At 40.1% G+C, this 18546-nt stretch overlaps 1 protein-coding gene across 1 annotated transcript in view; it reads right to left on the bottom strand.

Moving 5' to 3' along the window:
* LOC127577993 (triokinase/FMN cyclase-like) overlaps window positions 1–18546 on the bottom strand; it is a 68485-nt gene that overhangs the window by 14809 nt on the left and 35130 nt on the right. Inside the window, exons 9-12 of the mRNA XM_052029699.1 lie at window positions 10811–10900; window positions 8714–8830; window positions 7106–7225; window positions 2333–2362 (exon numbers count right to left, since the gene is read on the bottom strand). Of these exons, the coding sequence (XP_051885659.1) occupies window positions 2333–2362; window positions 7106–7225; window positions 8714–8830; window positions 10811–10900 (357 nt within the window). The remainder of the gene's footprint in view (window positions 1–2332; window positions 2363–7105; window positions 7226–8713; window positions 8831–10810; window positions 10901–18546) is intronic.

The raw sequence follows: 18546 nt of genomic DNA, 5'->3' as shown, positions 1-18546 counted from the left end.
GCATGGATTTGCTAAGGCAGGGTCACGACTGACTAACTTGATTGAATTTTTTGCGTAGATAACAAAGAGGGTCAATGACGGCAGATGGCATGAATTTCACCAAGGCTTCTGAAAAGGTCTCATATGGCAAGCTAGTCAAAAAGTAAAGGCACATGGAATCAAAGGTGAGGAACAAATTGGATCCAAAATTGGCTCAGCAGCATGAAGCAGAGGTAATAATTGATGGATGTTTTCATGTCTGGTAAATGATTATCATGGTTCAGTACTTGACCCTTTTCTTCCTCTTGTAATTATTTATGATTTAAACTTAAATATAGGGAACATGTCAAAGAAGTTTGCAGATGATACACAGATTAACTGTATGGTTGAGAGGGAGAAAGAAAGCTTTCAACTTCAGAGTGTTATGGATAGCCTGGTCAGTTTAGTAGAAACATGGTAAATGGAATTTAATCTAGAGAAGAATGAAGTACAAATAGACAAGGGAAGATATCTTAAATTATATTAAACGGAAGGTCATTGGGGAAGGTACAGGAGCCTTGGTGTACATGTCTCTGGATCCTTTAGGAAATTCAGGACAAGTGGATAAGTAGAGAAGGCAATTGAAAGGCAAATGGGAATCTTTCCTTTATTAAAAAAGGTACAGAATGTAAGAGTGGGGGGAGGGTGGAGGTTATGCTTTTATTATAAATAATGCTTCTTAGGAAGGTAAATCTACACTACACTCCTTCCAAGGCCAAAATATTCTCCCAAAGATGTGGTGATCAGACTATTTTAGTCCTAACCAGTGCTTTGTCACCACATCATAACTTCTATCCTCAAAGTACTCCATTCCTACAGATAGAAAAGCCAGGGTAATGTTAGCGATTTTGATTACTTTCTGTACTTGTGCACTTTAATTATTTATATAAGGACCCTGAAGTCTCTTTGGACCACTGATACTTTATGATGTTCACCATTTAGAAAGTACTCTGTGCTAACTTTAGAGATCCAAAGTAAACAGCCTCACATTTGGCTCTGCTGAACTTCATTCTCTCCAACTTTGCCCATTCTATTAACATTTCTTTGTAATTTAATACTTTCATTGATATTGCCAACAGAACCATTTTTCTTTGCGTCATAGATAAACTAAGATAGATGGCTTTCTATGCCAACTTCCAAGTCATTTATAAATATTATGAATTGTTACAACCACAATACAAATCATTGTGGAAACGCATCCTGCCTGTTTGTGTAATGTCCACTATCCCTACCCTCTATCTCCTGGTGCTCATTCTATTTCTTCGCTAAGTACAGTTAATTATATTATGTGGTATACAAATGAGTAATTTCTAAGGCTACCAGCACAATAACAGGATATGGCTTATGAAGAAACATTCACTGATCCAAAATAACAGTTGTCATTGAAATCTACAGCCAGTTCCTCAAAGCATGACACCTGGCATTGAGCTCCATGACTATCTCCATGACTTTGAAAATAATCCCCTGCAAACACTACACCCCTCTCTAGCTTTTCACTTCCTCCTCCAATTCAAATTAGTGGCACTATTTCTCAATGTATGCCATTTGTCACTCTTTTCCAGGCCAGATTTGCTTCTTCCCTCAAGGCCCCCAGAACAGCACCTAAGGAATCTATTTTCTTTAATGTATGTCATACTTCCTGCACAAATCCCAACATCTGATCCAATAACTTGTGCCTCCCCTTTTAAAGGTGCTAGTAAATAATGATATTGGTATCCATGCTGATGGATTCAGCCAATCAATACTGCAGTTAGTGCTGGCTGCCAGCTGCAATAATTATATTGAGCAGCTGGCTGGCTAGCATGCAATCAACATGTGTGGGTTAATAACATACCACAATCCCAGTCCCTATTTTTGTCAGTTATCCAATGTAGCTCTGTAACTGTCCAATCTGTTATATTTTTGCCTATCAAATATGAATCACTGCATAGCTTTTATGGAGATGCAGCCAGTTTCATCAGTCATATTTGCAGCAAATGATCCAGGCCTCCTGTGAGCAAACTGAACACGTTTACATATTGGAATCATGTGATTGCATTAACATATTTTGAGTAATCCTTGGAAATAAAATAAATCTATTGTGATAATACATTAATTGAATAGTAGCCTTTTCAATTATCGTAAAACTATAAACAATGAATGGAAGTCATCCATTTCTTTACACCTGTTTAATAATAAAAGCACAATAAGTTATGCTAGTTCAATCAATCCCTGTACATGGAAAAATCACACAAGCCTCAGAATACCGGTTTTGCTCTCAATCTGGAGATGAAATTATATAAACAGATCCATGTTTAAATGGGGTATCTGTTACCTATGTTCCCATGGTAAGTATCAGCTGAATCTAATAACGGCACCATCTAAAGTGGCACAGAGGTGAATGCTTCTATTTGTATTCAGAGTGCTGTCTACGTTAATGATTGACAACAAAAATAAATGAAGCAGAATACACAATTCATTAATCATTTCTATTATGAGAATTAGGCTCTGTCTATATTATGTATTCCAGTTTAAGTTCCCAGCACATTCACATTACTCTTGCTGCATTGGACAGGAGTCCTAATGTTCCATTTCTGAATGTCCCTGAATTCCCCAGCACATTCTCTCCGGTTCTTATGTGTCTCACAACATCACCCTGATAAATCACACATGCTATTGTCTACAGTCGAAAGTCCCACTTGAACAATATGTGACAAAAACAGAAAATGTTATAAGTATTCAGGTGAGGTTGCATCTATGGAAAGAGAACAAGAATCAACATTTTAAGTCAATGATTAAGTCAAACTCCACAATATTCACTGCAAGAACAATAACCCCCTCCACTGTTTGGATGGAATCTTTAATTGTAAGAAATTAAATTACTGAAATTAATTAACATTTTTGCAAGTTTTCTATTAATTTTCCATAAATGAGAATTCAAAGAAAAATAATTAACACTAAATTTATACTCTCAATCTGATTAGACAAGGTAAATTTGCCTTAAATTCCTTTGTTCCTTAACAGGATTCAGTGCTGCACAGTTCACCTACAGCTGTTCATGTCAGTGTAACCTGATGAGAAATTAGAACCTAACCAGACTGGAGGAATGGGTCCTCCTCTACTGTTCATTGTGGCAATCTAGACTCATGTAGACAATGCTTTGGAAAAAAGACCTCAGCCTCACTCTGTATCTTCTTTCCTTCATGATCTACCTTTTATTTTTTGCATGTATCTTGGTCACATATACAAACAGCCCTGTGTATGTACCTTTGTTATTCTCTTTATTGTTTTTATCACTTAAGGCTATTCGAAGTGGTATGTAATTTATCTATCCACCATACAGCCACAAAGAACACTGACGAGGAGAAGGAATGGTCTGTGTCATTACAACAGATACTAAAAAACAGTGCCACTGAAAGAGCTGAAGAAGCTAGATAAGAGGTGTGTGCTGCAAATAGAGTGTTACCTAGCACTGCTGAACTGCAGACAGACCAGGAGCAATGGCTCCTCAAAGGAAGAGGGTACACATTATTACTGCTCTGGGGGACTTCAATAAGGACTATAATAAAGGGGCATGTATGCAGATGTGTGACCCAATATGTTGTTCAGCAAGCCTGACATATTTCAAAAGAGCACAGAGCAAAGAACAACTCTATGCAATTCATACAGGGCAGGAAGCATATAACTTCCACTCTGGAAGAGACAGGGAAGGGAGGCTATTTAGTCATTGTGCCTCTGTGGAATCTTTGGCAGATCCCATCAGATCTCAACTTCCAGTCACTTGGGAGTACATGGTGTCATGTCATAACACAGAAGTGTCACTTGGGAACAGATTATTATCACCAAGGGCAGATTGCTAAGGCCAGGAGCAGACCTCTCCATCAGGAACAGAGTGGTAATACCTGAGAACAACTTGCTTTCCACCAGGAGCAAATAGGTGTTCTGCAAGAATATAGGGAGCAAACAGCTATATTGTGGGATTTGCTTTTAGCATCAGCATGCGTCCTGAGACTTTAATGGCAGCTGTGTGATCCAAGTCACAACAGGCGCACAGCCTCCCAATCCTGGAGCAATTTCACTGGCATTTTGGAGCATGAAAGTGCCCTCCTCCCTCAGAATGTCAACCTTCTCATGCAATGTTCTCAGGCAATGCCCTCACCTCTACACCACAGGCAAATACCCTAAAATGAAACCGTGATCTCACCACCACCATCCAAAATCAGATGCTGCAGTCAGAAGCCAGCCCTTTCAGGGAAAGAGCTCATCGTGGTCACTAGTCACTGCTGCCTGAAGTGAAAGGAAGTGGCCTTCCAGCAGCAACAGATGAACAACATGGAATACTAGCATGCCAATTAAGCCAAGCTGAACGGCAGATAAAACAGATAACCATGTTTAGTCATTGTTTATATTGTTGCAGTAGATTTAATTTTTCACGTACAATTTGCTGATCACAAATTAGGTGTCCAATTACAAATTTTACTTTCGAGGTTTGAGAACCAAATGGTAATTGAAAATGGAGAAGCTGTGGAGCCCCAAGAGAGATGGATTAATGCATCCTGCAATCTTCTCCCTCACTGGAATTTTCATTGTTCTTTCAGTTGTTTAAGGCTCTTGAAACTGCAGACACCATGGATGACCCTGTGAGATTCAGAGCCTATAGGTAAAACAACTTCCATCAACAAGATTCAAGTGATATAGTTTTTTTTCTCCAGAGTCACGTGACTGGTGTATCCAGAGGGACAAGTATCAGGAAGATGCATATTTGCTCCTTATAGCTCTCGCAGCAAATTCTCTCACACCTCTTGGAGGAAATGCATGATGAATACCTCTCATCCTCGCCCAATTTCATTTCTGATTAATGTTGCATGGACATCAATAGTTGAAAACAAAACCAATTCTGATTCTGCATTGATATTGCAGACAATCAAATTTACCTCTTGATTCCCACAAGACTTTTTCATTGAGAATGCACCCCCCATCCATCCACGGAGATCCCAATTATTAAGTACAGATAGTAAGATGAATCCGCATGAATCAAGCCCTAAGTAAGATGGTCCATTGAATGGATTTCCTTCCTAGTTTGTCTGTTCCTCAGGTCTTTGTCAAGTGGTGATGTACAGCACCTCCAAAATCTGTCTATGATCTACGTATACATTTCTGGGCTTACAGAGATCTTGCTGATCACAATTTCTGAACTTATATTTCAATCACTAGCATTATCTTGGGCTGAAATGTAGTACCATAAATGCAACTACCACTATTGACAATCAAAGATATTTTTGACGATGCTCAGGTCAGTATTCTATTAGATGATGGCATTAACTGCAGTTCCTTCTGTCCTTGTTCAGTGAAGGGTGCCAAGAAGCTGAGCAGTAGGTTAAAACTACCGAGCATTATAATAATTCTCATGGTGTTCATTACTCAATTACATTGATGCATGGAGTTTGCAAGTGTTGATGCATCAATCATACCAGATTCCAGAAATAATCCAACATTAAAACACTTGATGAAATATGTTCTGATTCTTAAAAGAACTGAGTGCTTACAATGAATGAATCTTCTTTGATTGTTGAGGGGCCACAATAACCACAGCTGTAAGTAATAAAGTAAAATACAGTCTTGTACCCATTGAGTATGAAGAAGTGTTCCAGACTAATCTCTTGAGGCAGTGAGAAGTTTGGAAGATAACATTTTGCATGCATGCCTTCAATTTCTTCCCTCTCTTTGCATCATACATCCAGTAACGCTGTGACCTTCAGCTGAAGCTTCGCTATGATCACCGCCAGTTTTCTGCAACCTTGTTAAATACTTTCCTGCAAACAAGGTTGGAAGCTTTTGTATGGGTCTGATTGAAATTTAAGGGAAGAAATTGACCCTGCTATACTGACCTCTCACTATGGGCCTTTGACAAATGATTAGGTATGTCTGTTGTTTTGTGTGCAATCCTTTAGTTCCATGCTAGAGTATCTCACTGACTAGTCAAAACCCCATGGGATAGGGTCTTCAGAAGACTATGTAGTCAAGTGAGGGCTTTCCTTCAATGTCACTTTGCAGGATCATCATTCTTTCCACCTGCTGTTGATGAGGTGGGGAAATCTAGAACTAGAGTACACAATCCCAATAAGAGATCAACTTTTGAAGACTGGAATGTAGACGTATTTCTCACAACCCCTTAAAGACGGTGTGAATTCTCAACACAGAGGACAATGAAGACTGAGTCATTGAGTACATTGAAGACTAAGATGGATAACTTAGTTGTCTAGGAGAATTAAGGGTTTTGGAGATCATGTAGGAAAGCAGAGTTGAGGCCTGGAATATCTTAGCCATAACCTCACTGAATGGCAGAGCAGGCTTGAGGGACTGTATGACCCAATCCAGTTCCTATTAGTTAATTTCTCATGAAGCAGTTCCTGTTATTTGGAAGACAAACACAGCGGCTGATGTGCACTTAAAGGCCCCATAAGCAGACAAATTAATCTATTAGTTGGATAACCTGTTTCAGTGTTAATTGGAAAAGGAACATTAAAAAACCTATTCTTTTGCATACCTTTTATATTCACTGAACAAAAGAGGTTTAACTTAGCAACTTATCCAAAAGGAAAACTCTCAATGATACAAAACAACTTTACCAATATACCTAAAGTGTCATCATTCATTATATCCTCAAATCAACAGTGCTATCACTTAGCCAAACTCATACTTAAACAATGAGGCAAAGAATTAAGAGTTACCTGATGGAAGATCAAACATAAACTATACATCCTGGATATCTCCTAAATAATCATTATGCTGTGAACCAAATAATATTTAATTCTTACTGCATTTGAAAGGAATATATGACACAAAATAGTCATAGATAGGCTTGTTTTTCACAGTTTTTGATTAGACTTACTTCCTCTCTCTCTCTCTCACTTCCCACATCCCCTAGTCATTCTTGCTCTCACTGATTCTGCGCATTTTTGCTCTTGCATTGATTCTATTATCATCCTTTTCTGTTAACTTGTCTTTCAATTTACAACATTACTGAAACTAACATCTACGGTGCAGATTCAATTCACTCCGCATGATCATTTTTAGATACTCCATAAACAGCAGGGATAGTCTCTACCTGACCCAGCAGGTGTATCTCTATTCTCGGGTTCCAAGTGTGGGACACTCAGAGTCCTGCATTTCCGTACCAGATTATGTTTTGATACATTGGCCCATCCAGGGGCTGAAGTACGCATGTCTGAAGGAACAACAAGAGCAGAATCTTGGTACAGGAAAGCAAACTGAAAAAATAATGCACAGGAACAATGCATTTCCCATTATTATTCATTTAACTTTAAAATTGTAAGACAATCTGAAAACTAGGTCAAGAATATGGAGTTCCCATCCCTTCCACAATGTCTTAACCTTAACCTTTTGTGGTGATTAAACACTCAGATATACTGAGTACAATCTCAGGCAAAGAGTCATGAAGGGGCTACTAAAGTAGCTTGAACCTTCTTGTCATTTGCTTCCAAAAGAAAGCAAGTGGACACAATTGCTGGTTAAGGACGAGGCTTGTATTAGTATCATGTGCAAATGACCAAAATCTACTATGAACCTGACTCCCTCAACTATCTAAACTATAATTATTATCATTCTACTTTTTTTTGTGGATATTCTTCCATTCTTCCGGTTCATCTGTCACATATTTTTCAAATAATGCTGCTTTCCAAATTAGTTCCATTGTTAGATCTTTTTCTTTCTTTCCAGCACATATAGTAGCGCCTATTCCATTTCTAGTATTTCTGAACTTGTTCCCTCATTCGGTCTCCCACTTCCCAGAAATACAATAGGGCTCCCTTCACCACTATCTTCCATCCTAGAAGCCACAAAATTTAACAGATTATCCTTTTCCACTTCTGATGTAGCATGCTACCATGATGTAATCACCAGTCACATCATCCATTTCTATACCCATTTGGCATTCCATAGGGATGGTTTACTCTACGACAATGTAGTGCATCTCTCAACCATCACCAAAACTACCTTCCTATTGAAGGCATCTCCTCAGGCAATAGCAGGAAGTGTGATATAAATTAATAGTAGGATTAGGCCATTTGGTCCTTTGAACCTATCCTTCCATTTGACAATATATAGTCCCTAAAACTTTTCAAAAGGAGCAAGTAAGGGCAAGGGTACGTCTTTCAATTTAGTAAACTATTTTCATTGATCACAATGTGGTCCACACATTGGGGAGACCAAGCACAGATTAGGTTATCATTATGGTTATCATTAGGTTATAATCAATCCATAACTATGATCCTGAGCTTGCTTGTGACATTATACTTCCATCCCTTTCTGATCCAACCAGGGCCACCTATACTTAAGCTCAATGTAAACTCAAGGAGCAGTACTTCATCTTTTGATGAGGCATTGTATAGTCTTCAAAACTCAACAATTCCATCTTTGTTTTTTTTTAATTTGTCCCATTACCATCCCATTTTGCCTTCTATAACTATCCTTTTTGATATTTTATACTGATTTCCACCATAACAGAGTCCTTTTTTGTTCTCTTTTTCTCCCCCTTTTGTTCTGTATCTTAAATATTCCTCTTTTTTTTGTTCATGGTTCTGAACACTGCCGAGCATTTTGGGCACTTTGTTGTTTACTTCAAATTTCCTGCTTCTGCAATATTTTGCTTTTACTTTTGTATATTCTGTGGTAGTTTTTACCCCAAAGCACTCACCCAGAAGTTTCAACAATTCAGGATCCACATGCATCATGGACAGAGAGATTCCTCCCATTTCCAGTGACGTTGTATAAGACCCGACATAGGCCCTTTCAATAATGACCTTCTTACTCTCTGAAAGAGATACCCAGAAAAGATTATGTATACCACTACAAAGTAATGTATTATCCTTGTTCTTAAAGAATCTTTATGTTAACACTGCAATTCAACAAATTTTAAAAATACATATCTTTATATTTTATAAAATATAAAATAGAGAGAGTGTGTGTGTGTGTGTGTGTGTGTGTGTGTGTGTGTGTGTGTGTGTGTAGTACCAGAGATATTTTCCACAATAAAGACAACCAAAGGTCACCCCTCTGCATTCTCTTTCCACAAGAGGCTAGCCACAGCCTGTTCAGCCTTCCCTCACATTAAAGTCATGGTTGTAGCTAATCACCAAAAAAAGGCACCGTTAACTTATGGCACACCGAGACTAAAAATAAGCTTTTAAAAGAAATGAAAGGAAATGCTAAAAAAGCTATTTATACAATCAAAAACAAGTTACAGATGGAATTTAATTATGTGTTCCCACCATGAACAACTAAGTCCAGATGTGTCCCCACTAGCCTTTTAAAAGTGGTAAATATCAGAATTATCATTAGAATAAAACCCATTCACCAAGTTTTCATAATGCTGATAAAATCATTGTTGTGATGACGGTCAAATATCAAGTAGAGTGGCTCATGGATTGACAATAAATAGGATAAAGACGGTTTGAACAAAGGTGGCAGTGGGGAGGTAGGCAGTGGGGTGGCGACTGCATCAATCACATTGTCAGAGGTGTGAGGTTTGTATCTTAAAATAGGGAGGATTCAGGGTAACCTCTGGCAAATTACAAGGAGCTGAGGACAGGATTGATCCCTTGTACAGATTTGGGAACAGATTCTTCTAAGTGATCACTGGAATCAGGTATGTTTTAAAGCATTTACAATGAAAGGGAACTGTAAATGTAAATAATAATTAATATTCAAGGGCAGCTTGCAATTGTGGAAAAGTGATTGCTAAACAGATGGGGATAGGCTCCTTTGAATGATCACTGGAGTGACATGGATTCAGACAGTTAGAGGACATGGATTCAGACAGTTAGAGGACATGGATTCAGACAGTTAGAGAAAAGCAGGTGTATATAGAAGTTCAGTCAAGGGACAGAACTCAATGGGTCAGGCAGCATCTGTGGAAGGAAATGGACAGTCAATGTTTCAGGCTGTGCAAGGTTGTTACAGCGGAGGTTATAGTAGCGCATGTTATTTTTTTAACATTTTAGATCAAATCATTTTCAACAGTTTCTTATAAATACAAGTATTAAAAATATACTTCATTTCCGGCATTTTTGTTCAGTCTTAATACACTTTTAAAAAAGTTCTGGATTGTGCTGCTCTGTAGGCCTTATTTAATTTTGTCCCATTCAGACAGGTGCAGGCCGAATTCAGAAACAACAACCTACAGCTATTACCCTTTCGCCAAACCTCACAGAGATTTTTATAATATGGAAAATAGAACATTATGCAGTATCTTTGTGTGACCTAACCAGATTTTGAAACAAGCTTAACATAACTTGCATGATTTTCAATCCTATTCCACTAGAAATTAATCACCATGATATTGCATTTTTTATGTTTAAGCGTGTTCTAGATTTTTCATCATTTGTGTAAGGATATCATTAGAATCATTTTTCCACCAATCCATAAAGCTTGTCTTCAAATGGGTATGTGGCCTCCTTATTCCTCATATGTAATTGTACCAACTTACACTTAAGCATACTGAAATTCCAGCCAATTTTACAAATTTGTCACTTGCCTATTTTGCAGATTTATTCATGTCTTTTTGTATTTATGCCCAACAGTTTAGTGCCATTCCCAATTTTGGTAATTAAGCTTCTGATGCACACATCATATATTTATGTAAATAGTGAGTAGCAATGATTCAAACATGATTACATTGGAACACCAGTCTAGATAATTATCTTTGACCCCTACTCTTTCTGTTTTATAAACAGTCTGCTAACCATTGGGCTACTTGTGTACTCATTGTAAGCAAGTCCAAGATGAAATTTACCCAGATATTTAATTGCAGAACCAGCCACAATGTTCAATTCCAGGCAGGACAACCCTCCAAGGTTGTTCACTATCAACACAATATGATCGCCTGGAGGCAGAAAAAAGTATTAAGACCAGGAAACAAGACAAGTAACCAACACATCCAGCCATTCAACCTAAATTCAGTTAGAAAACCAAGTTGACATTATCTCCATGAATCAGACTGCAAACCCACACATCAGAATTGAGATAATAATTCCTTATCTTTTAATTAAATCCTAACCCGGCTCACCAACTTTGAACTTCTATCTAGTACCCACGCAAAATTTAGATGGTTTCACTTTAAATCCTGCAAATGAGACCTAAATCCATGATCTGCTAGAAAATTTGAGAAATATTCAGCAATAGTTGCAAATTTATTACAATAAAAAAGCTTCTGCAAGATAGAAGAACAATAGTGATGATTAATGAAAGGAAGAAAAAAAAGGAGTTTATTCTCATATGCACAAGTACATGTATGCACAGGTGCAATGAAAAACTTACATGCAGCAGCATCACAGGCACAATGAAACTGTCTCATCAACCTTCCGGTCCATCTCTATTATTGCATCTCTATTATTGGCTTTTTCTTGCAGAATCGGCCCAGAGAGACAGAGGAGCAGCGGTCCCTCACAGGTACGGGCTAACTGATTAAAAAGCTCATGTGTGTTGTGTGATTTCACGGGCTTTTTTTTGCAGAAATAAGAAGGGCCAATAAAAAGGAGGTCGTGTAAAGCAAAGTGACCATTGTGGAGTGGCCATTGTCAGAATGGTCCGAGTCAGAGTAGTAAGGCTTTGGCTCAACAGGCTTTGGCTCAACAGGCAAGAGGTGAGGTAAGTGGTTAAGTTGACTTCTTTTTCCTTGTTATATTCTTTGTAGAATTAGGTGGCATGTCTGCAGGGTTAGTGCTTTGTTCAGGGTGTCAGATGTGGGAATCCTGGGAGACTTCCAGCCTCCCCAAATGCCATATCTGCACCAGGTGCACCAAGATGCAGCTCCTTAGAGACCATGTTAGGGAACTGGAGGGGCAGCTTGTTAGGGAAAGTGAGGAGGTGATAGACAGGAGCTACAGGGAGGTAGTCATCCCTAGTCAGATAACTGGGTGACTGTCAGGAGAGGGAAGGGAAATGCCCAGATAGTGGAGAGCACCCCTGTGGCCATCCCCCCTCAGCAATCAGTATATTGTTTTGGATGCTGTTGAAAGAGATGACCTGACAGAAGATGGCCACGGTGACTGGGTCTCTGGCACTGAGCCTGGCTCTGTTGCATAGAAGGGAAGGAGGGAGAAGAGGAATGCGGTAGTCATAAGGGATTCCATAGTGAGGGGAACGGACAGGAGATTCTGTGGGCCTGATAGAGACACCCGTATGGTGTGTTGCCTCCCAGGTGCCAGGGTACGGGATGTCTCGGATTGGGTCCAGGATATTCTGAAGGGAGAGGGCGAGCAGCCAGAAGTCTTGGTACATATTGGTACCAATGACATAGGTAGAAATAGGGACGAGGTCCTGAAGAGAGAATACAGGGAGTTAGGAAGGAAACTGAGAAGCAGGACCTCCAGGGTAGTAATCTCAGGATTGCTGCCTGTGCCACATTCTAGCGAGGGCAAGAATAGCAGGATCAGGCAGATGAATGCGTGGCTGAGAGACTGGTGCAGGGGGCAGGGCTTCAGATTCTTGGATCATTGGGATCTCTTCTGGGGGAAGTATGACTTGTACAAAAAGGACGGGTTACACCTGAACCCAAAGGGGACCAATATCCTAGTGGGCAGGTTTAATAGAGCTGTTAGGGAGGGTTTAAACTAATTTGGCAGAGGGATGGGAACCAGAGTGTAGAGCTGAGGAAGGGGAAAACAGTAATAAATCAAAGATAGCGCGCAGTAAAGAGGACAGGAAGGACAGGCAGGTGATGGGGCAAATTTGCAACCAGTGAGATGAGTTGCAGTGCAATCAAAGCAAGAAGTACCAAATACTGGACTTAAAGTATTATACTTAAGTGCACGCAGAATAAGAAATAAGGTGGATGATCTTGAAATACAGCTACAGATTGGCAGGTATGATGTTGTGGCCATCACTGAGACGTGGCTAAAGGATGGATGTCTTTGGAGGCTGAATGTCCAAGGTGATACACGGTATATCGGAAGGATAGGCAGTTAGGCAGAGTGGGTGGCGTGGCTTTGCTGGTAAGAAATAATATTAAATCATTAGAAAGAGGTGAAATAAGATCGGAAGGTGTAGAATCGTTATAGGTTGAGTTAAGAAATCACAAGGGTAAAAGGACCCTGATGGCAGTATATACAGGCATCCAAACAGCTGCCGTGAGGTGGACTACAAATTACAACAGGAAATAGAAAAGGCTTGTCAAAAGAGCAATGTTATGTTAATCATGGGGGATTTTAACATGCGAGTGGATTGGGAAAATCAGGTTGGTACTGGATCTCAAGAGAGAGAATTCGTAGAATGTCTATGAGATGGCTTTTTAGAACAGGTTGTTGTTGAGCCCACTAGGGGATCAGCTGTACTGGATTGGGTATTGTATAATGAACCAGAGGTGATTAGAGAGTTTAAGAATAAGGAGCTCTTAGGTGGCAGTGATCACAACATGATTGAGTTCACTTTGAAATTTGAGAAGGAGAAGCCGAAATCTGATGTGTCGGTATTTCAGTGGAGTAAAGGAAATGACAGTGGCATGAGAGAGAAACTGGCCAAAGTTGACTAGAAAGGGACACCAGCGGGAAGGACGGCAGAGCAGAAATGGCTGGAGTTTCTGCGAGAAGTGAGGAAAGTGCAAGACAGATATATTCCAAAAAAGAAATTTTTGAATGGAACAGGGGCACAACTGTGGCTGACAAGAGAAGTCAAAGCCAAAGTAAAAGCAAAGGAGAGGGCATACAAGGAAGCAAAAATTAGTGGGAATATAGAGGATTAGGAAGCTTTTAAAAACTTACAAAAGGCAACTAAGAAGGTCATTAGGAAGGAAAAGATGAACTATGAAAGGAAGCTAGCAAATAATATCAAAGAGGATTCTCAAAGCTTTTTCAAGTATATAAAGAGTAAAAGACAGGCGAGAGTAGATATAGGACCGATAGAAAACGACACTGGAGAAATTGTAATGGAAGACAAGGAGATGGCAGAGGAACTGAATGAATATTTTGCATCAGTCTTCACAGAGGAAGACATCAGCAGTATACCAGACACTCAAGGGTGTCAGGGAAGAGAAGTGTATGCAGTCACAATTACAACAGAAAAGGTACTCAGGAAGCTGAATGGTCTAAGGGTAGATAAATCTCCCGGACCAGATGGAATGCACCCTCATGTTCTGAAGGAAGTAGCTGTAGAGATTGTGGAGGCTTTAGTAATGATCTTTCAAGAATCAATAGATTCTGGCATGTTTCCGGAGGACTGGAAAATTGCAAACGTCACTCCGCTATTTAAGAAGGGTGCGAGGCAGCGAAAAGGAAATTATAGACCTGTTAGCCTGACATCAGTGGTTGGGAAGTTGTTGAGGAGTCGATTGTCAAGGATGAGGCTATGGAGTACCTGGAGGTACATGACAAGATAGGCCGAACTCAACATGGTTTCCTCAAAGGAAAATCCTGCCTGACAAACCTACTGCAATTTTTTTGAGGAAATTACAAGCAGGCTAGACAAAGGAGATGCAGTGGATGTTGTGCATTTGGATTTTCAGAAGGCCTTTGACAAGGTGCCGCACAGGAGACTACTAAACAAAATAAGAGCCCATGGAATTACAGGAAAGTTACGAACATGGATAGAGCATTGGCTGATTGGCAGGAAATAGAGAGTGGCAATAAAGGGATCCCATTCTGGTTGGCTGCCGATTACCAGTGGTGTTCCGCAGAGGTCCGTGTTGGGGCCACTTCTTTTTACGTTGTATATCAACGATTTGGATTATGGAATAAATGGCTTTGTGGCTAAGTTTGCCAATGATACAAAGATAGTTGGAGGGGCAGGTAGTGTTGAGGAAACGGAGAGTCTGCAGAGAGACTTGGATAGACTAGAAGAATGGGCAAAGAAGTGGCAAATGAAATACAATGTTGGGAAGTGTATGGTCATGCACTTTGGTAGAAGAAATAAATGAGGAGAAAATTCAAGATTCAGAGATGCAAAGGGACTTGGGAGTGCTCATGTAGGATACCCTAAAAGTTAACCTCCAGGTTGAGTCGGTGGTGAAGAAGGCGAATGCAATGTTGGCATTCATTTCTAGAGGAATAGAATATAAGAGCAGGGATGTGATGTTGAGACTCTATAAGGCATTGGTAAGCCCTCACTTGGAGTACAGAGTGCAGTTTTGGGCTCCTTATTTAAGAAAGGATGTGCTGATGTTGGAGAGGGTTCAGAGAACATTCACTGAAATGATTCCAGGAATGAGAGGGTTAACATATGAGGAACGTTTGACAGCTCTTGGGCTGTACCCCTTGGAGTTCAGAAGAATGAGGGGGACCTCATAGAAACATTTCGAATGTTACAAGGCCTGGACAGAGTAGATGTGGCAAAGTTGTTTCCCATGGTAGGGGAGTCTAGTACAAGAGGGTACGACTTCAGGATTGAAGGGTGCCCATTCAGAACAGAGATGCAAAGAAATTTCTTTAGCCAGAGAGTGGTGAATCTGTGGAATTTGTTGCCATGGGCGGCTGTGGAGGCAAAGTCATTGGGTGTATTTAAGGGATAGGTATCTATGTAGCCAGGGCATCAAAGGTTCTGGTGAGAAAGCCGGGGAGTGGAACTAAATGGGGGAATAGATCAGCTCATGATAGAATGGCGGAGCAGACTCGATGGGACGAATGGCCGACTTCTGCTCCTTTGTCTTATGGTCTATTATTTGCAAGGTAAAATTCTACCTCATGAGGAGTTCCACGTAACATATTCAAGATTGTGCATGAAAAAATATTGAGAAATGAAATCACCCTGGTATCCATCCCTGCCTCCAATAAATTAATGTCTCTTCTGTCTCCAAGAAATTAATGCCCGACTTGGTTTGCTTAATATCCAAGATGTTATTAATGGTGGAATAACCCCTTCATCTGCAATCTACCAACATTGTGGAGAAATAAAGTCTGCAGAGTTAGTGAGCGAGGAAAAGCACTGTGGAGGGGTAGGGTGGGTGTCGAGATCACCTGTTGTGAGGCATGATAGGTCAGTTGGGTGGTCAAGCTTTTGGAGATCGTCGGGCAGTTGATTAGGGAAACTGAGGCAAAGATAGGTGACTTTGGACATGTTTATTGGTGGACACATGGATATCACGGAATCACTTGAAATGAAATAACTGGAAATGGGGGAAGATGAAAACTAATAGCAGGGGAACCACTGAGAAACAATTGGAAGCTGAAGAAGCATGAGTGAAAATAGATGCCTCAGTCTCCCTGGTAACAACCCAGCCAGCAGCAGGTCTTCTAACACCAAAGCAGGCCTCAGCCTTCCAGTTATGATCTGCTTCATTGTTCTTGCAGGTTTCCTGTAAGTAGTAAGATTTTGCATAAGTGACATCAAAGGAGCATTGTGTGTGTTTGACATCACTGTACATCTTAGCAGCTTTGTTGACCTGGTGGTGCCAGCAATAACTTCAGCCCATTGGTCCAACCTGAAAATGGCAATACAAGCACAAGTTTGGCCACTCCTGATATAGCACCTTTAAGGGAGTACTAGATCTGAAGACACTTTACAGGAGTGCTATAAAATAAAAACTGACATTAAGCTGCCTAAAGAAGTTAAGGGAGTTTAGTCAAAAAAGGCAGATTTAAAGGAGCATTCTGAAGACAGAATGAGAGGTAGTTTATTGAAGGTGTTTATTAGGAACTCTAGAGCTTGGCTTCTTGGCAATGAAAGAAATAGCTGCAAAAGTGATGTAATTATGTTTGTGGATGATGAAAAGGGCAAAATTTGAGGAGCACAGATACCTTGGAGGATTAAGGGACTGGCGATAACAGAGGAAAGGAGGGCATAATAGTGGAAGGATAAGAAAAGAAGTATCAGAATTTTAGAACATAGAACAGTACAGCACAGGAACAGGCCCATCGGCCCCCGATGTCTGTGCTGAACATAATGCCAAACTTAACTGATCCCTTCTGCCTGCACATGATCCATATCCCTCCAGTTCCTGCATATTCATCTAAAAGCCTTTTAAACGCCACTATTGTATTTTTAAAATCAATGCCTTGCTTCACCAGGTGCTGGTACATTTTAGGAAACACAAGGATGATGTGTAAATGAGACGACATGAACTAGTGATATAGGCAACACAATTTTGGATAACTTCAAGCTTATAGAGTAGAAAGGGGGAGGGCTTTTTGCTGGAAGTGTCACCTGGAGGTAACAAAAGCATGGATGACAACTTTAGCAATGGATGAACAGACGGAGAGACAAAATCACATCAGGGGCAAACAGGCAGTCACTGCAATGTTGGGAATATGTGGTCCAAGATCTGTGTACTTTGTATCAGTTTCAAATACCTGTCAGAAAAAAGATTGGAATCAATGGTTCAGAAGTGGAGATTGTGATGGGAACTAAAGGAAGGTAACTTCCAGCCCTCCCTGAAGATAGTCACTTAGTACCAGATGCCAGCAACCAGTGTGATAACTTAAGAGAAGATGGGAGCAGGGAGTGGTGGTGGTGAGGTAGGGAAGATGGGCATTATCACAACATAAATGGAAAATGACAAGATGGATGATGTTGCCTGAGGTCAGCATCTGAGTGAAAATCAGAATGGTGTCAAGAGTGGATTCTTGGGCAAGACTAGAGGCAATGGTGTGGAACTAAAGCCATTTCTGATATTCCTACAACTATGATTGAATATGTTTAGAACAGAACCAGGCTGAAATAGCCACAGCTGGAGTATGATAGACAAGGGTTGCTGTCAGCAATACAGTCAAAGAGCAATACAGCAAGGAAGCAGGCTCTTTGGCCCAACCGATCCATTCTGACCAAGTTGCCTACCTGAGCTTGTCCCATTTGCCTGCATTTGACCCATATCCCTCTAAACCTTTTCTATCCATATACTGGTCCAAACGTCTTTTAAATGTTTTAATTGTACCCACCTCCACCACTTCTTCTGGCAGCTTGTTCCATATACCCACTACCCTCTGTGTGAAAAAGTTGCCCCTCAGGTCCCTTTAAATCTTTCTCCTCTCACCTTAAATCCAGTCTTAGACTCCCCTAACCAGGGAAAAAGACTGTGACCATTCACTCTATCTATGCCGCTCATATTATATACCTCCATAAGGTCACACCTTACTCCTATACTCCAGGGTAAATGCCCCAGCCTATCCAGTCTCTCCTTATAATTCAAACCCTCCAGTTGCAGTAACATCCCGATTCAAGGCTCTAAACTGATAAAGAAGATAAAGATTCAGGTTTCATCACAACCAATTAGGACGTTATTTGTGACTTTGATCAGAACTATTTTGGTTCAGCTTACCAAGGTTAAGCTGACTGGTTTGTAGTAATCAGGTTTATCTTTGTACCTTTTTTTTTGCAGAAGTATATAACATTTGCAATTTACCAATCCTCAAATAAATAGATGTTCAGAAGATTCAAGTCAGGGCCCATGCAATTTCCTTTCTTACATCCCTCAGCAGTCTAGAATATATACAATTGAGACAAGATTATTTATTAATGCAACTATCCTTTCAAATACTTTCCCATTGCCAATTTTTAGCTTGTTCCTTTGCTGAGGTTCTAGGAGTATCTTCTTCATTGATAAAT

The sequence above is a fragment of the Pristis pectinata genome, chromosome 14 (assembly GCF_009764475.1).
Source record: "Pristis pectinata isolate sPriPec2 chromosome 14, sPriPec2.1.pri, whole genome shotgun sequence".
Taxonomy (NCBI): domain Eukaryota; kingdom Metazoa; phylum Chordata; class Chondrichthyes; order Rhinopristiformes; family Pristidae; genus Pristis; species Pristis pectinata.
This window is presented reverse-complemented; position numbering and strand designations above follow the sequence as displayed.